This window comes from Strongylocentrotus purpuratus, unplaced genomic scaffold (assembly GCF_000002235.5).
Source record: "Strongylocentrotus purpuratus isolate Spur 01 unplaced genomic scaffold, Spur_5.0 spur5_scaffold_9, whole genome shotgun sequence".
Taxonomy (NCBI): Eukaryota; Metazoa; Echinodermata; class Echinoidea; order Camarodonta; family Strongylocentrotidae; genus Strongylocentrotus; species Strongylocentrotus purpuratus.
The window spans coordinates 6,252,001-6,275,452 of record NW_022145615.1 but is presented as its reverse complement, the minus strand read 5'-3'; the positions used below and the strand labels follow the sequence as shown (position 1 = coordinate 6,275,452).

At 38.3% G+C, this 23,452-nt stretch overlaps 2 protein-coding genes across 2 annotated transcripts; both read left to right on the top strand.

The window, feature by feature from the left end:
* The first annotated feature begins 3,215 nt into the window (after nt 1-3,215).
* Nucleotides 3,216-18,475, top strand: LOC105439671. Its single transcript, XM_030977043.1, has 10 exons — nt 3,216-3,735; nt 8,914-9,123; nt 11,557-11,798; nt 12,451-12,547; nt 13,987-14,184; nt 14,562-14,721; nt 15,560-15,654; nt 15,978-16,212; nt 17,083-17,184; nt 18,108-18,475. Exons 1-10 carry the CDS (start codon nt 3,355-3,357, stop codon nt 18,473-18,475), a joined length of 2,088 nt encoding a protein of 695 aa, XP_030832903.1. The 5' UTR covers nt 3,216-3,354.
* Nucleotides 18,476-20,225: 1,750 nt separating this feature from the next.
* On the top strand, nt 20,226-23,017 carry LOC105439672. The gene is made up of 2 exons (XM_011668909.2): nt 20,226-20,330; nt 20,725-23,017. Exons 1-2 carry the CDS (start codon nt 20,267-20,269, stop codon nt 20,967-20,969), a joined length of 309 nt encoding a protein of 102 aa, XP_011667211.1. The 5' UTR covers nt 20,226-20,266; the 3' UTR covers nt 20,970-23,017.
* Nucleotides 23,018-23,452: the final 435 nt, after the last annotated feature.

Genomic DNA, 23,452 nt, shown 5'->3' with positions numbered 1-23,452 from the left:
AAATCTTCCAGTGCCGTTCCCGTTAACAGCGTGCCAAACAATGGAATAACCGGATGCATCTCTCACCTGGCACGTGAGATTGACAGCATTATCTTTGAAGGTATGCCTGTCGTCGGGACCTGATATGTGATGTGGGTCAGATAGGACCAACTCCAAGAAATTTAACAACAACATACACTTCAGTGAAGATTTCATCGCCATGATCATGCGGTGATAATAACAGTCAATGATTAAAATGAGCTTCTGATAGTGATAATAATACTATCTACAAAGGACAAAGATACAGTTCTAAATCTAGGACATTCTGAATTCTGCTAAATCAAGAAAATAAAAACCAAGATATGAATAAAGTTATTGACATGTAACGTATAACGAAGCCTACTTCAAGGCTTTAAGGTGTCGAAACCGTTTTAATAAATATGTACTTGAGATTCACAAGACAAGGCTGAAAACTATAATTTTACTCTCCTTGTAATATCAATTAATAATGATTGTTATTTCACTTACTTTTGATATGTTTAATGCATGCTTATTTTGCTAAATCAGGAAGAAAACAAATTACAGGGAGTTGTCATATTTGCGTCTGAAACAATGAAATTATTTAATACTTAAGATTATTGTAATAATTGTAATAATAATTATTATAAGTTATGTATTTTATTGTTTTTGTTGTTTTATTTCATTTCTTACTACAATTCAACTATTTTGACCCCCAGAACAATCACCTAATCTTTACACAAGACCCAATAACCAATGTTTTATCTATTTTTAGGAAAAATGACATTTCCATATGTTTTGTACATAAATCACAAAAATGAGCGATTTTCGGGCAGACATGCAAAGACAAAAGATCACGTGACCTAGTAACTGTAGGTCAGATTTTCATTTTTTTTTTTAAAGAAGTGCAAGACTCGAAAGAAAAAAGTCAGCGAGCGGCCGGGGGCCATCCATATGCGTTCCCGAACAATAAGAAAAATCGTGGAGGGGGGGGGGGGGAATACTGGCCACCGGCCTTATTAGGGTTAACTAATAAACAAAAAGAATCCAGTCAAGAAACAATTTTTATGCCAAAACAACATGATTGTTTTATCATTTAGTTACAGAGTTATGGTAATGTTTAGAGGATGGAGAGATTGAAAATGGGTGCTCTATGCATCAGTGGACTAAATCTACCCACTAAGTCGGGCTTTTAAACAGGGGGGCGTCTCACAAAACTTGTCATCAGTGACAAATGACAGTTTTTGTTATAAGCTACTGAAAGCCTTGCTTCTGATTGGTTGTCGACAGATTTGTCACTGATTTATGTCATTTGTCATTGAAAAGGGGCTTTTTTAAACGGGTCCCCGGAGTAAAGGTAATATGCTTGGCCAAGGAGAATAGTGAGATACTTACCCCTGGATGTTCATCCCCTAGTGACTGAAGGAAAGAAGTGAACTGAGGACTTCTGAAATAAGAGATGGACATGAGAACAGTGAACAGAGATAGGTTAGAGATCTTCTGGAAATGACGCTCGCAGATGAACTATAGGGAAAAGGGACACAAACAATATTTAAATTAATAAATAAGGACAGAAATATTAGTGACATTAATCAAAGACTCAAGTATCAATGAAATTAATCATCTTCAAAACAAATGCACAAATTTTCAAATATTTTAAAAATGGAAAGCTTAATGTATCATACGCGTAGGATCAAATAAAACATTCATTACATAAAATCAATATTTGTCATATGTTTCTCCATTAAGACAAGGATAATACTCAGCGTCAATATTTACATGTTATATCTGTTTTTGGGGTATTCAGAGTCGCCCCGAGGTATTGGTAACAAACTCGTGAATAGATAGTCACTCTGCACATTGAGCAAATTGCTTGATTCCTGTTCGGTTCAGTTTAGTTTAGTATACTTTTTTCTTAAATGTTAAAGGTACCACGTCCCATTTGCAGGCCCAAAACATGGAAAGGTTAAATTCCAACAGCATTTGAAAGACAATACTAATTTAGAACCTCCCTCAAAACGGAAGGTCTTGAAAACTAACGGCCATTATTCCAAGATTTTTTCTGACTTATTGTTCAATTACAGATCGATCAATCGATCTTATGTACTGGTTGTAAGCCACAAATATGTTTAAACTAACGGCCATTAGTTGTCGAATCGACTTAAGCGATTGCTTTCTTTCTTTCTTGATTTGATTTTGTTTGGCAATCAGTCACAGTTGACTATTTTTGCCACACACTATTTTATGAATTATTTATATATATACATACATATGTACAATTACATGTCACAATCACCTTAATTTTCAGTTTAATTTTTAGTTTAATTTTGGCCATTACAAGTAGTGGGTTATTGATATAGACAAATGCCCATGTATCTTTACAGCTCATTTTATGTATGTCATTACCAAAGAAAAAAGATGTCAGTCAGTCATTCGATAGTGTCTGACAGTAAAGTCTAGATGGTGAACGGGTTTCCTTGCATAATTTGAATACTAGGACACTGCTAATGTATAAATTTCACAGATATGACACACATGACATATCCATAATTCCTGCATAGTTCTACAGAATTTGAAGTTGGCTGCAAAAGGGACATAGTATCTTTAATACGTATTCAAGCGAATAAGAAGAAAAAAAATCAAATCAACTTTTTGATTCTTCTTTTGGCTCTCTCAGCTTCAATTTTAAGCGACAATATAATTTAAAAAAAAAAAATCATTTTGGGTGCTTAAAATGAGAACGCCTGCCCCGGAAAAGTTGGATTGATTTTGCTTCTTTTTTAGGCGTGCATCTTGAGCAGACACAATTTGGTATAATTGCTAATTCGCGTTTTTGTTTGGCATGCACTATACCTTCCTTTAATAGGCCGCCGACTGGATTACATCCGCTCGCCTGTGAAAACGGTTATTCTTTTTCAGTATAGTCTTCTTGTGTGTCATTGAATTTCCTAGTACATCGAGGCCCATTGACCTTGTTCGAACAGTTGACGCACAATGTTTTAACAGATTTGCGTATGCGTTTCCTGATTTTTTTTACTCGTCTATTTGCTGACAGACAGCTAGGATACATGGAGCTGTAGGGCTTTTTCGGAGGACATGTAAAACTTACCACTTTCGATTTGTCACAATCAAATTCAGGATTTTTCACTTTGCAGGCCACTGCTGATAAAACACAAGTTGGTCTCCATTGTTTCGCCATATTCTCGGGATTAGGCCTGTACATTATTATATTTGTGGACATCAAAAAATCAAAGACAAACGCTTCTGAGCAAAATATTTGAATGGAACAGTTTAGGATTTTAATATCGTTTTTTTTTTTAGCTGATCCTTCAGGCTCTCCATATACAAATAAGCATCATGAGTTCACCTATACGCGAGACGATCGCTCTTGTGCCGACTCGGACTATTACAATATCAGACACGGTACCAAAAAGAGCTGAAACAACTGGACCCGATGATGAGGTGGAGAGTTCTGTTTGGCCGGGCATCCGTGAGACTGTTTTCAATCCCCTACCTGCAGGCCAGCCATATCCCGAAACTTACCCTCGGCCTTTCCGAAGTCCGCGGGAGCGACCTGCACATTATCTACCGCTGGATCGAATCCATGAAAACGGACATCCGGATATAGCACGCTTCACAACAGATGAGTTCAAGGAATTTCATGAGTACCTGACGAAATCTACCGAAGAAGGCCGAAGTTTCCAAGGGTCTGGGAAGATCGACCTTGAAGACATTGCGGTAAGAACAATAATTAAAAAGAAATAGATTTAGGGAAGATGTACGGGCCTACACGTCTGTAAAAACCCAATTACACCATACTGACAAACAAATATCCACACACATACACACACACTACGTCGCTAACGTATTTTGATTTGCCACGATGGTTCCTGTGTCCTCTAAATCTTCATGATTAACATTCTTACACATGACTGTACATATATCTGAATTCTAATGTCTTTTATTTCAATTCAATTAACATTTATTTCTTTCCTAAAATTAAAATGAATGCTATTTATAAAGTACGAAGCAGGCGAAAGTCCCCGAAATCACAAAGCTTGTGATCGCCATATACGTTACAAACAGATTTTGTATTGCCCTTTGCGACTGACCCAAAGTCTTAAAGATGAAGTTGAGTTCTGGTCATGCGATTGCATTGTGAAAGAAACGGTGTGGAATCGACCAGAAAAGGTTGATCATCTAGCATATAAGAATATGTGTGTATTGCAAGGATCTGGAATCATCAAAATGATAAGAAATTTGGCCAAGTCTTGGTAAAGTTACAAACACTATGTACACAGAAAGATGTATATGGGACTACACGAACACGTGGCGTAAAAATCCTACCTCGGAGTTTTACGATGTTACATGACATATTTAGAATATGAAGGCATTTGAAGAGCCATGCTTTTCAGGGAACATGTCTTATCTGATGTTCTTCCACACTTGCATAATATAAATGATAACGCTCACAAATTATTTGTCACCTTTTCCCAGAACTCAACCTTCTCTTTAAGATCTACGGTCGGCTTTTGATTATTTTTTAAACCGTTTTTTTTTTGGAAGAAAAACAGGTTTAATGAATAAAAGATTATTTTGTTTGTTTGTTTAAATGGGATATAAATGTATTAAAATCATCAAATTATTCCCAAATTCCCACTTGTCTTCTGCCCTAGTTTCGAATTCCTGCTAGCGTAAACAAGTAGTCTCGTTTACATGTATACCATGTACTGCGCCAGCTAGAAACCAGCGAGATTTGGGCGGCGTTCCCAGTTTTGAGTTTTGTTTGGCGACGGTCGCTGTTTTGAGGGGAACACACACACACAAAATTTATAAAAAAACGACCAATCGACCAAAGTTCTGGCACCTAAAGAGCAATACAACTTTTTTGTTGTTTAAGCCTTACAGAAGAATTGCATATATAATTCCAACCTTCACAAAATGCCCATGAAATGCCGATCATGTTGTTGCTGTTGCTGTTTTACCTTAATTGAAGGAAACGGAAGACAATCTGTCACCCATCAATATACGTTATCGATTACTCATTGAAACAGAAATATAATATATGCAGGTATGCCTACCTCGAAATATGAGCTACTTAACTGAGCAAGGATTTATCCAACATAACCCGGCATAGTTCGCAGGCACAATCCCTTGACGCTCGCAGGCGCTGTACGCACGGGGGTTTTAACCCCCTCCTCAAATTTGTTTTATGTGTGGGTTTCGGAGGATAACCCCTCTCACTTTTTTTGTTGTGCTGAAGGGTGAAAAAACAGACCCTACCCCCCCCCCCCCATCCCACTGAACGAAATATCGGTCGCCATAATTTTCCAATTTCCGGGCCCCCCCCCCCCAAAAAAAAGTGCTCTTACCCCCACACCCCCTCCCCCCGCTTATTCAGCGGCAGGCTGAGTCGTTGCGAAATTTTCCCTCAAAAACTGGACCCCCACCAAAAAAAAAAAAATGTGCTCTTACCCTTCCCCCCCCACTTATTCAGCGCCTGGCTGAGACGTTACGAAATTTACAAATTTAACCCCTCCCCCCCCCCCTTGAAAAAATCCTGCGAACCTACTGGTCGGTCGTAATTCTTAAAGGGGCTGTAGCATGGCAAGTACTGGTTAACACCATCTGCGACTTCTTTTGGACAACTGCACGTAAACAAATGAACTTGATTAACTGGGTTATCATATTGCTCCGATTGTCTCATTTTCGCTCGCTGGAATATTGCCAGCACAAACCACTGACCTCTACCTCCTGGACGGATCATCGCCCATTTCCATTCACTATACGTTACGTTCTAAAAGGCTGTATTGTCTGACCGTTCATGAATATTCATGTTTTTGCTTTCCTCGGCAAAATGTTTGCTTTTACTAACTGGAAAAATGACGGTGGGGTGTTGGATGAAATGGACATAATGAACCAAGCAGAAGTGATCTATGATAATTCATTCTTCTTATCCTTCGTGTGCTTGACCTATAATCTTAAAATCGCTTGGCAAACTGAGTCCAAAGTTCGTCTTGTTTGACATGTGTATTATAGGCAATGACGAGCTTGCAACCTATTTTGATAAAATGACGGTGGGTGAACTTTCAAAAGTCACTGGGACATGAGGGTTCCAATGAAAGAGCTAGTGATAACGTAAGTCGGGGGTGGATGTGCTTTTCGTTTAAACAAAAAAATAATTTGTAACGATTTTGTTTGGTACAATTCCATAGGCTAACATGTATGGCTGCTGACTCTGACGATAGGGGGCGTTGTGAAATGAGACTAAACGGAGCTATATGCGCGCGCTAGCGTTCGCGAAACACTCCGAAGTTCTCCTCACGCTTCGGTTTCGCGTATGTTGCACGCACGTGAATACGTAGTACTGCGATCGCGTCGTCCGTAGTCGACCTGATTGGCCCCGAATCAGGCCACGGGAAAGACACGTAGTCTCGTCATGCTACAGCCCCTTGAACAGAGTGTCTTTACTATTCCGACTGCACGGTCTACTGCCCCAAATATTATCTGTGCTATAGCTGTTGGCCATTGACATATCCAAGGACTGACAGAGTTAGTTTCTGCTCAAAACTCTATGCAATTGTTTCAAATCAGAGTGTGTCCGCAGGCTACACTGTTGCCTTTATAGTTAGATTGAATTTGCTTACTTTTTCCCATGGAATGATGGTCAAAATATGCTCTCAAAACCTTATATATATATATATATATATATATGATATATATGTATTTATATTTTTCTAAAGGCGTACTTAAAAGATAGGACATTTGGAGTGAAAAGGTGAGTCATTAAGTAGACATTGTCATTAAGAGGACAATAATTCTACAGATCGTTTTCGGGAAAGGGTTTAGGGTTAGGGTTAGTTATATATATATATAACTCTACGATTCTTTAGATTTAAAAGTCCTGAGTGAGATTTTCATATTCTCGCAATCACTTCATGAAGAGAGTAAACAAAATAGGTTCCAAGAAGGCAGTCAAGGCCCGTCGGACCAGCGGTGGCAAGAGGAGGAACAGGAAAAGGAAAGAGAGTTATGGAATATCTACATGTACAAAGTCCTCAATCAGGTTCATCCGGATACCGGCATATTCGGTGTCAAATCCTTATCCAACACAAATCCAACAGAAATAGTTTGCAGGCGCAGACCCTTGTCAGTCGTAGGTCGTAGTACAGTGTCTGAACTAACAGACTATGAAGACAGCAAGTTTTAGTACACCCCGGCCATAGCTTCTGTATAATTTACCCATGCTTTAGCTGCTCCTGTATTTTACACAGCCAGAGACAGGCAGTACTAGACCCTCACTCAAGACTATACAGTATATAATTGTGTTTAAGTGTCAAGTTAGAGTCTGTGCATGCAGACTATATCCAGTGTTAGGTCATTGACACCAGAGGAACGCCTGAATTAGTGACGTATCGAGATCGGCCTTGGCATCAGTAGAGCCATTTTTTTTTTACCTGACTGCTAAGAAAGCATGTGTATGCTGCTTGTAAATAATGAACAAGGGGACCGACGGCTTTCGGAGATGAGGATTAATGCCTTACCAAATGGACACAGGCGCATGTATCGACTTGGTTTCGATCCCGCGTCTCCCTTTTTAACTTACCGATCTATGTACCTTTAGTCTAATACTTGCTTAGGACTATATATGAAGAGGTCGGTTCCAAAAGGTACTACATCAAATTTGTTATGCATTAATGTACACGTTTCCAGTAGCCTCATACACTGACACTTTCAAAAAGCTGACTTCCCAAAATATAGTTAAAAATGGCATTTAAAAATCAGTTCGTTCCCAAAAGGTAGGCCTACTTTATCCATTCAAGTCAAGCATTGTAAATTTCATACAGTTCGCATTATGTTCGGTTAGTACATCCAATTTCGATTCCACATCACAAAAATAAAAAAACATACATTCATCAAAAATATTTGTGCAGACTTATATTTTTTTAAAGAGTAGTTTTATACTTGTATCATACAATAGTATGAGGCCCATCGTTTTAACCAGTACCTCGAATAGAGACATGGTATATTTGTTTTCTATCCTGCATCAAAAATGTATTTTATAAAAAAATTAAAAAAACATTTTTTGGAAAGAACAAAAAAATGCCAATTTTTATCTAAAAAGATTTAAAATATTTTATTTTCATTAAATTAAGATTAAACAACAAAAAAAATCAATTAAAAAAAATATATATATTGTAGGTGGGGGAAATGTCCCCTTACCCCTCCGTCAAATACCCCAGTTGCCCGAACATGACTGTATAAGCGTTTTTTGTACATTATCATTCCCTCATCTTCTCTATGTTATTGAAAACAGGAAGGAGCGATCAAGCATACAGAAATTAGCAACTTTCTGACATATGTCTTGCGAGGTCCTATCCCAATTGCCCTATACTAAAAAATAAAGAAATGTCAATTTTTGCCCTAAAGAAAATGTTCAATCATACAGACACCCTAACATTATTGCAAATATGTTTTATAAAACTCCTGTATGAAACATCTGTTCCGTCAACAATTGATTAGACAAAAATGAAAGTTTAATGAAATCTTCTGTACTGAGTAAATTGGAGAGGACCTCGCAAAATACACCATAGTGTTGTCAAGTTGAGTTTCACAGACGACAACTATATAAAAGATTCACAACTTTCTTATTTGAAATCGGATTCTGATCATACTTTCACTGACCTGTTCCTCTCATTTTAATATTAGGGTGGATATTCCCTTTACTAGCTTAGTCACACCACCAATTAACGTGACTCCTACTTATCGATACTTGTTAAATTATTTTGTGCATTTTTTGGTCGGTCTGTTGTCGGTCTGCTATCGGTCTAGTTCTTCAAGTTCAAGTCCAAATTCAAGAACCTCCTTTTGAAGACAATCATGAATTTCTTTACATTATTTAACATCTATTTTTAGAATATCCAAGAAAAGACCCTGGAAAGCCTGGAAACAGCAATATTTTTAGAACGTTTTGATACTCTATTGTCCCTTTGTGAGCTGAGCAATCTACGAGATAAAAAGTGCGTTGACTTCTTTACCAAAGAAGATTTCACTGGAATCTTTACATCTATCTTGGATGAAGTCAAGGATGAAGTGATACCAGAAGATTCATTCTTCAATGATCAGGTAAGGAGATGCCAATAAAACTTTTTGATCGGATGATTTTATTGAGAAAGATATAATCTACAAAGGTCTCCGTCAATCCTTTCTGTATGTGTGTGTGTGTGAATAAACTAAGTATGTACGTATATACTGCATATGAAGATTATAGGGCTCTGATTGGTCCAAAGAACAGGAGGCACGAATTTTACTACTAATTGCTTGAAATCGTAGCGAATAACATTTGCAGGGCAAGTTCTACTTGCGCGTACATGGCATGAACGAATAGTTGAACGTGCATGTCAGCAATGGATACGCGCTGTGAAACGCATGCAATGCTTTCCTCTCACTCTACAAATAAATACACTTTGACAGGCATGTTTTGTTGAAATTTAAGTGGGATGCTTTATATAAAACAAATAGGAATAGTTGTTTTATAGGCTCAGCACGCCTCGGGGTGATAGCAAGATGCAACGTCCCCGAGAGCCTATACAAACAACTATACCTCGAATATTAAAGCAGTCATTACATATTTTATAAACTGTAAAAAGAGTGAAAGAATACATGTGCCACTTACCAATCATGGGGTGTTCACATTTAAAAATCATCATCAAATTGTGCTCCAGTAGAAGTAGAACGGGGATTGGTAAAACAGGTAAAGCAGAAGTAATAAATTAACTCAAACAGTAACTTTTGTCATAGAACCCCATAAAACTCCATAAAACTCCAGATTCGCAACATATTTACGCAGACTGTGAGAGTCTAGACTATTTGTTGTCCTAAATGTTCACAACGCAGTTCTGGATATTTAATGTAGGGGCTTGAACCTGCTGGCTTAAAACATGGGCATGCCTTGTAGTGATGTTGCATGTACCTGGGAAGATCTCTGGTGTTCTTGCTGTCTGCAGAATTAATAAAGTCTTGTAATTGATCATCATCATTCCCATCAAGAAGTTGAAATCTAGGAAGAGTCGCTTCAGCCAATATTGCTTCCTTTGTCCTTTGGACATAAAACAAAGTTAAGAAACTAAAAAAAAAAACATAACATGTAGGCCTAGGCCCCGTCGCAAATAAAAAAACATAATTACCTATAAAAATAAAAAAAAAGACCAAATTAATCGCACAAAAACTATGGTATCCGCACTCGCACAAAGAAACTTATTACACGTAAACCAATGGGGATCTCTGCAAAAATTATTCATGCGGCCCGTTAACCAGTGCATTATTAAAAGAATATTTACCGATTGGCGGGCATCTTTAAAAAATATATTGATTGGTAGGCGGGTATGGCTAAAACCACGACTCCAATTTCGACCAATTAGATGGCTAGATTTCAAAAGAGAGGTATCTGATTGGTCAAATTTGCGGACATGAAATTCACTACGGATTGCCGGGCGTTATGGTGAAACATATTGACTGGGCATAGAATTATGTTTTTTGGCGCGTAGCTGGCAATTTAGATACGCGGGCGCGCGGCCGGCATCATCATACATGTACACCGAACACCGAAAGAGCAATCGATGACGATCACGTTACGGTGCCGTATTTCATATGTCTTTGAAGTTAATTTCTGAGCTAACGAAGGATGCGGTATATAAAACAAATATTGACTGCTTCTTTTCGCGTCACGGTGAAAACCATTGCCCTCGGTTATCTCGCAACTGCCTTTAATATGTCCCTTGACTGTCGTCTCGCGGGACCTAGCACAGTAAATATGCTTGCTCACCTCGGGCCATAGTTTTCACCGTGCCCCTCAAAGTAGCAACCTGTTTTAAAAATAATATACCATGGTATCACAAACCAATACAAAGGCAACTAAATGTTACTCAAGGATAAATCATATTATATACCGCATGTCTAGATTCTAGGCCTCTGATTGGTCAAATTTTTCGGGCATGAAATTCACTACGGACTGCCGGGCGTTATGATGAAAAATATTGACCGGGCATAGCATTATGTTTTTGTACGCGCGCGCGTAGCTTGCCATTTAGATAAGCGGGTGCACGGCCTGCACCATAACATAGCTTTACACCGAACGAAATTTCGAAAGAGCGATCGATGAGAATTACCCTTATAAAAAACGTTACTGTACCGCATTTTATCTGTCTTTTAAATTAATTTTTGAGCTATCGAACGATGCGGTATATAAAACGAATGTTGACTGCTTCTTTTTCGCGTCACGGTGAAAACCATAGCCCTCGTTGATCTCGCAACCTCGACTATCGTTGCGGGGCATAGCACAGTTTCGAGCTCACCTCTGGCCATAGTTTTTACCGTAACCCTTAAAGCAGTGAACATTTGAATATTATTGTTGTAATACAATAATTGAGAGAGGGAGAGAGAGAGAGTGTGTGTGTGTGTGTGTGTGTGCGTGTGTGTGTGTGTGTTTGGCATTATATATCTGTTGTCCCAACGGACCTTGTGTTCACGAGCTCCTATAAATCTATCTTTCCTGTATAGATCAATCACCCAGGCTTCTATATCGCTTTCAACCTCCTCATTGACGCCGCCCAACGCTTTACTGAGAAAAGCCCCAAGCTCTGCCGCCAGATGGGCCACACGGTTGTGCCATTAATCCTTGAACTCGTAAGCAATACCTTCTACGACCTTGAGGCCTTGAACCGCGACGACGAAGAGCTCAAATGGATGTCGAGGAGGGAGTTACTGAAGAAGATGTTTACCTTGCTCTACAATTGCATCAGGTACGATAAAAGGCTCGCTAAGATATAACGCGGTTAATCGCCGCAAAACGAAAGGAAAAGAAAACCGCCGCGCTTTTTATGTGTGTAAAATGAATGGGAAGTGTGCGCAGCAAAGTTCTGCGCATATTGTGCTCTTAGTTTTGTGTTAAAAGGGTAGATGTTGTGCATTTAAGTATATTGCACTTAACGTTATCATAACAAATAAATACAAATAAAATAGAAACCGCCGCGGTGTTGCAGCGTCATATTTTACGAGCATCTTTGGTCGTCAAATTCAGTGGATCCGGCATTATAGGGATGGGGAGGGGGAGGGGGGGGGGGCATGTAGCATTACTGAGTGGCTAAAATGCATACATAGAGATGGGCATTGAAGAAGACCATTAAATGGAGCGGGCGGGTTGCAGCACTTTCTTTTGAGGTTTTCTCCTCTCTCGCTTCCTTTGTCCTTTATCTGTATGATTTTCACCTCTCTTTTTTTGGGGGGGGGGGGGGAGGGCTCATGTTTCTTATAGTTACACCAAAGGTTGTCACCATAATGCACAATTAGCCGGTGTTCATAGGCGTATATGCGTTACAAACGTTGGGATATCGTCGATGTAATAACCAGAGTATATGTCTTACGTCACGGGTTCTTGTTGTTCTTTTTTTTCAGAAACCATCCTAACAACAGAGCGTTTTTTCGCCGGAGCAGGGCATCGGAACTACTCAAGCCTTTCTTGGATTGCCGATTCTACATTTTGCGTGCAAAGGTTATTTATTAAGTTAACCATTTTTATTTATTTATTAACTTCATATTTATTTTCATTATTCATTTCTGTATGCAGGCATGTTTGTATTTATTCACCTTAATTATTATATATTAATTTTTTGAATAATTAAGATCGCGTTTCCATTCAACTTATATAATAAAAGGGGCAAGCGATGACTCTTCATTTCGCTCTTAGCGTTGGAAAAAAATAAAATGAAATCAGATAAGACAGCATTGGTTTCTTCACCACGAACTTGGGTACTTTCAAGTTATTAACTTAAGCTCACTTTCAGCAGTCCCATAATTATGCGTCACTTGCTGAAATTATTGTGACATTACAATGACGTATATAGGCCTACATGCACTTCAACCTGGGGCAAGTTTCACGAAACTGTCATACTTCTTAGTTCTTTGACATCCCGCTAAAATGCGTATTACAAAATGAACTCAAGTTTCAATTGGATGTCCATGAAATACGATTTATTACGGATTTGAGAAACTAGCCCCAGTGTCTATAAGTAAGACAATATCTAGTGTAATACAAATTCCGCTTGAATTGACTTTCTCAATGTATTTGCAGATATGTTATATTCTAGATTGCATTGAATTTAATAGATATCTTTATTTATACACGGTTGTGTAGGGTATTAGTAAGAATTACCCACACAAAGTACTTTCGAAACAATCTAAACGCCCCCGACTATCGTCTCAGGCGTGTTAGACTATTCCAAAGGTACCGAGTATGGGTAATTTGACTAATGTTCGAACAAATACTGTGTATTATTTGTTTTATAAGATGATGTTTTGTTTGTTTTTATGAAATGATGTTTTAGAACATGAATTTATTAATAACCGGTCATTAGTAAAATTACGTGTTAGGCAAACTAAATGCCTGGTCTCGTGTACGCTCTCAACCAATCATTTGATTAGGATCCGCATTATCATTAATAATATAAGGTCAGATGTGGCTGAACAGCGATAAAACACAAGTACTCATCGGATCGAAAAGTTAAACGTTCAATAATTCAAAAGCTCAAAAGTTTGCGGAAGTCCAAAAGTTCGAAAATTTAAAAGTAAAAAAGACAATTTAATAGTTTCAAACCATTGGTTTTATACACTGTAAAAAAAGTTGGGCAATATTTGTCAACACTTTTCAACCCAACCATCTATTGGGCAATATTTTCGTATTTTGCCCAACAGCTGGTCAAGATTTTCCCAACAAGTGGGCTACCGTAGTCGGGCAGTTGAAGGGTCATATCTTTGCCCAAATGTTTGTCAAAATACGAAACAATTATGCACGTGTGAAGTATATAGGGTACTTACGTTTACCAATACCACTGGGCAAAATATTGCCCAATAGATGGTTGGGTTGAAAAGTGTTGAAAAATATTGCCCAACTTTTTTTACAGTGTACCCTTTTCCTGTTATCCCTTTACACAGGCGCTCTTCATTCTGGCCTACATTGTGACTGAAGAGGAAAATATTGATCTCAATACGACGAGTCTTAACATCGAGTTCATTGTCAAGGTCCTTCGTAGGGCCCTGGAAGACCCTTCCCACTACTCCGCTCACTATAACTTCTTCGCCGTTGAGGTGGTGGAAGCTATACAGAGAGTAGCGGCAAACGACCATAACAAGGTAATAATGAAAATAATAATAATGATAATAACTGGTTATTATTTTCCCATGGACATTAAATACGGGACAATAATTGTTTACAATGCGGTCATGATTCCTTGAAATACGGGACGTCTGGTCACACTGAAAGGGATATTGTACCAATGGGACTCATACTACTACTCCTACTAATACTACAACTACTACGACTACTACTACTACTACTACTGCAACACTACTAGTACTGCTTCTACTGCTAATACTACTACGACTACTACTACTACTACTACAACTTCTTTATAGTAGTAATGATCATGATAGATTTGTAAGGTGCCAATTCCAATTGAAACTAAATGCTGAAGGCGCAAATTTCTTTTTTTTCTTCCTTCTCCTTTAAGGATAAATTCATCGAGGCTGGTGTCCTTCCTCACCTTGTTTACATGATAGACGAGAAGAATTCTAAGGAAGAACGCAACACCGCTCTCAACGCTTTGTGGGTGCTTTCATTTACAGCACATAACAAGGACGCCATTTTTAATGAGAAAGGTTGCATCGATAGTAAGTTTTTTCATAATTTTTTATAATTTGTATATGTGTAAGGATTTGCTGGACCGTAGAACAAGAAAAACTTGGTTTTAGGGTATGGCTAAATCAATGAAAGAATAATACGTAAAGTCTGTAAATTCATAGATTGTAGGCCTATTGACTATGTTTTTCGAAACATATGCTACATCCATAAACTAAGTTTGGTGAAAACAATCGGTTCGACATCATATTTTTTCACATCGACTTGAAAACAAATATCGTCTTATTGCACCATTTAAGTAATTTAAAGAGGCCCCTGCAGGTCCTACTGTTTACTGAAGGGAGAGCAAAGCCCTTTACACATAATCAAGAAGTTTGAAACTGCCACTTTAATAAAATGAAGACGCTTTAAACTGGTTTATTTCATGGTCACCGAAATGCCCCGCCGAGGAGGCATGTTTTGAAAATGAAATCATGATTTATTTAACGTATTTGAATATATATGTTGTATCAAGGTGGGAAATGGTATTAACATCATCATCATTGTCATGATCATTATTATTACTATTATTGCTGTTATTATTATTTTATAATTACTATTACTATTATCATCATCATCCTTTTTGTTCTTCTTAAAACTCGTCTGTAATAGTTTGGCCAGGGGGGTTAGACCACCCTGCAAGGTCACCGACAGTTTACTCATTTATTCACTTTGGGGCTAAAATTGCTGCAATACGAAAAAGGGGATCATGGGGGACCAACATGCATCGATTTAAGAGGCATTGTTTGCTAAACAGAGGGCGCAAGTAGCTCTAAGTAGCGCAGTGGGTTTTTTTATATTTTTTATTCTGTTGTTCTTCTTCTTTTTCAGACGTGCGAGCTTGCATCGGCGTTGATGATTATACCCGAGCCTGCCAAGCAATCCTATGGAATCTTCAAGACCAAGTCATAACAAGATCAGAAGTGGTAACTATGACTAGGGGCGGATCAAGGATTTTGTAAAAGAGGGTGGATACTTAACATTCCTCCAATTTTCTATTAATCAACAAAAAATAATAATGAGGGAGGGGGGAATGTTGAGTTGAGATACTCTTTATGATAATTAGAATATCTAGGAATGAGTTCCAGCGATATTCCTTAATATCAAAAGCTTGAGGATTGTGATGAGGTCGCCATAACGTGGCAAGCAACATATATAAATTGTATTCTTATAATAAAATGCTCGTCAAGAAAAGAAAGATCAGAAATCCTACACTTATAAAGAGCTAATCTTACTTTTTATTTCATAGAAGAAGGAAGAGGATAAAGATGACAAACCGGAAGAGAAAGGTGGAGAATGCAACGGGTCAAACAATGGGTTGGCGTCACCCGAGACCTCTAACCCGGAAGTAGACCGCAAGATAACCCCAAAACTTTCTCACGTGATGATCAGCTACCAATGGGATGTCCAGAAACAGATACTAAAGGTCAAGGACATTTTGAAAGCGCTTGGATTCAATGTGTGGTTGGATGTGGAGAGAATGGGTAAATTTATTGCGACATATCTGCATTTATTTATTCAGGCATCAACCTCTTTAGGGGAGAGAGTCGGCAGTTCCCATGTGCAGAAGGTCATAATTCACTGACACCAGACTTGGTGGAAATAAATGTACCATTACTGGATGTAAAATTCTGCACACAGCAAACCCGTAGTCCAATCAAGAAATACCCCTTGTCTTTCGGAGAGTCAGAGTAGGCATATTGTCTCTAATAACCCACCAAGGTCACTGACTTCGGAACGTTTTAAAGGCCTTTCTTTCGCCCTATCTATCTCCACTATCACAGAAGCTACAGACTCCTAATTACAAATTGCTCTGGATAGTCCGAGAGAAGCTCCTCCGTTCGACACGTAAAAACACGGGCGTCATCGCACGCATATCGTTGTGACACGAATGCATGTCCAGATAAAGAATTATTATCGTTATTGATACCAACATCAATATCATCATTACTATTATCAGTACTACATATATAATTGTTATCATTATGATATTGTAACTATTACCATCATTATTATCATGTTAATTACTAATGATATTATTAATGTTGCTATCATTTTTCATCAATAGTAGGCCTATTTCGTATCATGATTAGGCCTAAAAAATGTTGTAGTGCCCTTTAGGTGCCAAAACATGGGTCGGTAAGTCGGAATTCTTTTTTTTTAACTTTTTTTTTCTCCCTCTTTTGGCTGATATTTCTCATTTTTGAATGCTTTAATATTTTTTTTCTGTAAGAAACGGTAAAAATAATAAAATAAAAGCCGGCCGCACATTTCAAGATTTAAGGGTCGGTCGCAATGGGCAATACAACATGTGTATAAAGGCCTTATCATTATGATTGTTTTGCCTTACCTAGGAGGCTCAACCTTAGAGGCGATGGCGAATGCCGTGGAGGAAGCCTGTGTAGTTATCATCTGCTTCTCAGAAAAGTACAAAGACAGTCCTGCTTGCCGAACAGGTATGTACTACTGTACTCTAAGTTAATTCGGGAAGGGCTGAATGAGGCATTTCTAATTTTGTAACCGAATTAACAGGAGTATCATAATTAGGTTGGGAATGTTTGCATAACATATATCAGGTGTATTGTTGTTGGTTTGTTTTTTACCTGACTGCTAAGAAAATATGTGTTTGTAAGTAAGCAACCAGGGGACGGACGGCTTTAATGCCTATCTGCACTAGTTTTGGTCAGGAGGGATTAGACCTCCCTGCGTGGTCACTGGCACGTGGTTATCTCATCAAATCAGCTCTCACGCTTCCTTCTAATTGGTTGGTTGGCTTTATTTTGCGTATACGTTTATATATATATATATATATATATCAGAGAGATGATGTTCTGCGACGAAGGACATATTTAAAAGGACTCTAACACTTTAAAAGAGGTTAACGCGTGTAAAGGTATTTTTTCAAGTTATATATAAATATACATAAATTAGATTCATATATTCTATTCAATTCAGGAATTTTAGAGAGCCAATATCCAGTTGCCTAAACAAAGGCGCTGAGGATATTTGGACATTACATACAACATATTATTCAAATATTGAATGCTTCTGAATTGACTCGACGAATTAGGAATTTTCCCGATTGATGATTTATTTCACCGAGGCCGGCTGGTGGCCTATGAGGAGAAAAAAAATTGGACGAACGAATTATCTTAGTTACCCTATGGACTATTTACTCTTGCTGCTCCTGACATTTGACACAGCCAGAGATTGACAGAGTTAGGCTCAGATCAGGGCTTTTATGGAAATGTGTTCAGGTAACAAAGTTTGTGTCTGTGTTCAAGCATGTCATGTGTCAAATCATAGGCTGCGCTTACAGACTACAATTGACCAGCACTTAAAACGAATGCTGTTTCTCATTTATTTTCTGACTGAATAGAGGCAGAATACACGTACAAGCTACGCAAGGCTATCATCCCTCTGAAAATGCAGACCGGCTACACTCCCAATGGTTGGTTGGGCGCCATGTTGGGGAACAAGTTATACATGCAGATGAACACGCTGGACTTGGTCCAGGAAAACATGTCACTTCTGGTCCGCGAATTGGCCGACAGGGGGCGCTATCCGTCCGATGAGGACCAAGACGTTGACGGTGTCTATATTCCAGCAGCCAATCATTACATGCAGCCACCTTCTCCGCCTTTCGTGCCGCCACGACCGGGCGCTGGTCCATCGATGTCCCGTGGTGATTCACGTAATTACTCACCGCGTTCAAAGATCCCAGTGCCCATTGGTCGACCGGGTTAGTGAAGAGTTCGAGTTAATGCCTCAGTCACACATTTGCGTATTTGGCTTGCGTATTGCTGCGTATTTATTTCAAGCCGTTTTCACAACAGAAAATAATATCTTGATATCAAGAAATAGGAATAAATGTTAAAACGGCTTGCCATAAACCGCAGCAATACGCAAGCCAAATACGCAAAGGTGTGACTGAGGCATTATGTAATTTGGCCAGATATTAATCTAGATTTACCACTCTCCACCCAGGTGTATTGAACTGAGGCTCAGTAGGAATGTATTCCTTGCATGCTTAATAAATAACAATGGCGATGATGACAATAATAACAATAATGATAATGATGCTAATGATAATAATGACAATGATACAAATATTGTTTAGCCAGGGAATTAGCCTCATCAGCACCTATGCTGTTCTTCCTGAGGCTGAGGGATTAGCCCAGCTATGTCCAGGTACCCATTCAAAACTTGGTGAAGGTTCGAATTCCAGCCAGGCACTAACATTTGGCAAGACAAGAAGTCACCCTTGCCACTCTGCACATATTAAGTGTTTATTATTATCATTTAAGATTTTAAGATTATTATTAGGTGGTCTGTCGTCTGCGACAGATCACCTATTGTTTTCGTCAGAATTTTCTTTCTTTATTTATTTATTTATTTTTATTTCTCCCCCTTTTTTGTTCCTAGGATAACTCAAGATCGGTTGTGTTAATTTCTTTCAATTTTGGCACAGTCATAGGCCATTATCGTGACGTCATCCAGGCGCCATTTTGTGAAATCACATTATCCATCATATCTTCATGATGCGTACTCAAAGTTCATTAGTATTCATATCACATATATTTCACTTCAAGGGTCAACAGGTCATGTCATCAAAGGTCAAACAAAGGTCATGACGCGCGCAAACGCGCGCGTCAAAATTTAAAATTGCTCAAAATCACTTAACTATTAAACGAGAGTACGAATCAGGTCATTAAGCATTTCAAAATTGTGCGCGCGCGCAATGGCATTTTGCAACATGGAATCACCAAATTTTCTCTGTCATCATATTTGGCACATTTTTCCAAGCATTTTGATACCTTGTCCACCCTTTTCTGCCCGTTAATAACGGAATGAGCGTCCGTTTAAGAAACATGTCCGTGCGTGCGAGCTCTTGTAATACATAGCATATACGGGCAAAAACATGCCTATACAAAATTCATTGTAGCTCTTTGGATGCAAGGTGATCCCAATTTTTTTCCTCATATTTTGATAGAGTATGAATCGGAAATATGATTTCATGTCTCATTTGACTCTCAATTAACTCATGACGTCATCATAATGGCCTACGAACTCAAAATTTCAATTTGCATATTATGACGTCAGCATATTTTTGGAAAATTGATTGTATCTCTGTAAATATTGATCGATTTTCTTCCAAATTTTGATATGTTCTAGCTGAGACACTTTTCTATGAATGTTGTTTCCCCAGTTTTTCAATTTGACAAATGCATCATGGCGTATTTTTGCGATTAAAGGAGGCATATCAATTTTTCACATTTTGCGTGTATTCTCTATGGGACATGACTTTTTTTAAAAACTGGATTCTACATTCCCGTCTTTCGCGAGCAATATCATCATGATCATCATTGTTTACAAGTCGATATAACTTCTCCCTTTCTCTATATAGTTTCTGCTTGGTTTTTTTAGTATGTTCTAGCTGAGACTATATGCTATCTAAATGTCCCCTCATTTTTTCAATCAGATGTCAGGATCATGCTCATCATCGTGATCATCATCATCATCATCATCAATAGCATCATGATCATTGTTGAGAAGAGTGTAGCAGTACCAGCACCGGCCCCGGCTGTTCCAAAATCTGAGGGTGGGTGTCTTCATTTAAGTTATGTTCATTTTTTCCCAATACGGATTAAATCACCTACAATACGAACACACATGCAAATACTAATAAGGGAATAGAATATAATATAAATGTGTGTGCGCGTGTGGATGTGGTGAGCTAGAGTGTTTGGGGAATTAACTATGCAAAGGCAACGTAACACATTGAAATATAAGAAAGCTTTAGTTACAACGTAAATTACATGTTGACGTCAATTGAATTATACTAGATGTAATACAATTAAATCACAAGAAACCTAATCGCTACCTTACTCGTAATCCTATACTTTTAAGAAATATGAAAGCCCCGATAAATTATAGCCGGAGCAAATGTCGGGTCACCTGTATTAAAAACATATTCTAATTTCTCAATTTTTTAGGAACTACCTGTGTGCAGATCGTGCAACAATGGGATTCAGGGGAAGTTGTTAATTGGTTATGTCGGAACAACTACTCTCACCTTCAGAATTGGTTCTTAAGCTACAACGGAGGAGACTTAATGGGACTAAAGAGGATCGCTGCACAGGCTCCCGAATTCTTCTTTGGCAAACTAGAGCAGGAGTTCGGCTTCAAGTCACTGTTGGAAATGATCCGTTTCAAGAACATGCTTGATGCGATAGTTTAGTAACCTATGCATTAAAGACTAGATTAGTAAGAAAAAGAAACGTCAACTTTTGGCTATGCAGCCGAATTCCAATCGGGTTTCATTTTATTACTTTTCGCTGTCCATATACAGTATGGTAATTTCCATCATTATAAACCCGAGGTAGTTATGTTATCTTGATGGTGATAACGCGATTGGACATTTTCGCCAGTTTTTTAATATAGATTTAGTCAAAGAGCACCAAGTGTCAATCTTTCTATCCTCTAAAAATTACCACAACTCTGTAGCTAAACCTGGCAGGAATTGATTCCTTGAAATGCTGGAGCGCTGTAATGGCAGCTAGGCTAATGCCGGAGCAATAATAAATGCGCCTCGGAATAGAATTTCTAGATAGACGGCGCTATAGAAATGCCTATTATTATCATTATTAATATTATAAAACAATCATGTCGTTTTGGCATAAAAATTGTTTCTTGACTGGATTCTTTTTATATATTAGTTAAGGTCAAGTGTACAGAATTTAAAAAAACTTGACACTTGTTGCTCCATACAGCAGTAGAATATGTTAAAGTGGAAAGATAGTTTGGTGAACGAGTATATATCATCTACTATACATCTCTCGTAATATAGTTTAGATAACATGAATCCTGTCTTCATTGGCGACCTTGTCCAAGAATGATTCAAATCAGAGTACTCTTTGTGTCTGGACAGGTGGGAAAGATTGGAGTGTTTAGCTGTGGTCCTCCAGGTATGACTGGCGGAGTGGAGCAGGCATGTGTAGACCTTAACAAGTTCGATGGAGCAGCCTTCATCCATCACTATGAAAACTTGAAAAGATTGAATCCGAGAACTAGCACCTCCAATGACGCGACAGATCAGGGGAATATTCGCACAGAAGCTTAATACTTTGGGTTGCTTGAAGAACCGGGGCAGCTATATATTTATTGCAAGGGTATGCTATGCCCATGAATGTATTGATCTTTACCCTGTGTCACGCATAGGAATTAATTGTTATTTGCCATTTCAAATTTACTTAATCAAGTAGTACAAACAGGTACAAACACAGTTACTGCGTATCATAATATGGTATACGTTCACTAATGATTGTAACATATTTACTTTAAGAACTCTATGAGTAGGACGGGAGTCTATACATTAGGACACCATGGTTACCGGTGGTATTTTTCTCGGACATTTTGTATGTATTTGGATGGCAAATGACATCAAAGGATTCAATGTTTAAATGAAGAGAGCTTGTAAATAAGATCTGAGATAACGTATTTTGTATAACATTCTAAAATTTGTTCTATTTAATTGACTGAACTAAGTAATACATTTATAACAACCCTACGAAATATACGAAGATCTTGCGTGGTTCTTACGATGTTCTTACGACGTTCGGCCGCCTTAAGAAGAGAGGCTTTCTAACGAAGTTAAAAACAATTTTGGACAAGACCATCGACCAGTCTGCGAACTTACTAACGGTCTACGAACGGCCTACGAACGCTGGTTTCGTACGGCCCTCTTAACAAGATCTTGCGAAATGATCTGAAAATCGTTCGTACGGCATTCGTAGCAGTTCGTAATGGTATTTTTGACCGAGGCTTAACGTTCAGGGGTCTGAGAAAGGTCTTTAAAAATTGCATTTCACGCCTTTCCATGATATCTAGGCCTATATGATTTTTCAGCAAATTATTCGTGTTTTTCAAGAGATATTCTTTCGATCCATGTTTATGAAATGTTTATGTCTTAGACTATGTTAATTTGCATTTTATCTTTCATTTGGATATTTGTAAGTTCTTTATGTTTTTAATGCTGATCAGGCTACTCTGTCTCAATATTCGTGAATAAATTTAAGTAAAAACATTAAAACAATTTAATTAACAGGATAGTCTACATTTATCCCTCATATGTATACCTTGAACAAAAACGGCTTATCTTCTGCTATTGTATTTCTTTCTTCCTTTTGTTATGGCCTACGTTTGCTTGGGTACTTAAATGCATAATGTAAAAGTGATTATAGAGCGAATAGTTCCACCGGTACATTAACCGTGGTGTGTGTGTGTGTGTGTGTGTGTGTGTGCGTGCGTGTGTGTGTGTGTGTGCGCGTGTGTGTGTGTGTGTGTGTACCTGTGATTTGGTTGCCTGTAACTACATGTAGGTCCATTCAGCGGGGGCCACAAACATCAGTATGGACATACAGTTGTAGTCAGTAGAGGCTTAAGTATCCCTGAAGGCATTGTCTAAAGCTACACGCATGCCAAAGGTTTGTCTTTCTTTTGTTGGTGCTCTTATTAGTATTACTATTAACTGCATTCCATTTTGGCATACTGTATGTATACTAGGTTCACAATCAGGGAATGTGGCCTATCAAACGTTTGTACTTAGGGACTGAGAGGGTCGAAGGGAAGGTTCATGTGATTTGGTTGCCTGTAACTAGGTGCTTTCATGTTACTAGGGGCCTCAAACATTAGTATGTACATACAGGTACAAAGTAAGATAAT

Coding starts and splice junctions, on each gene's coding strand:
- LOC105439672 (XM_011668909.2), top strand. CDS start 20,267: ATGATCATTGTTGAGAAGAGTGTAGCAGTACCAGCACCGGCCCCGGCT. Junction 20,331..20,724: donor GGCTGTTCCAAAATCTGAGG/GTGGGTGTCTTC, acceptor TCAATTTTTTAG/GAACTACCTGTGTGCAGATC.
- LOC105439671 (XM_030977043.1), top strand. CDS start 3,355: ATGAGTTCACCTATACGCGAGACGATCGCTCTTGTGCCGACTCGGACT. Junction 11,799..12,450: donor TTGCTCTACAATTGCATCAG/GTACGATAAAAG, acceptor CTTTTTTTTCAG/AAACCATCCTAACAACAGAG. Junction 14,185..14,561: donor CGGCAAACGACCATAACAAG/GTAATAATGAAA, acceptor TTCTCCTTTAAG/GATAAATTCATCGAGGCTGG.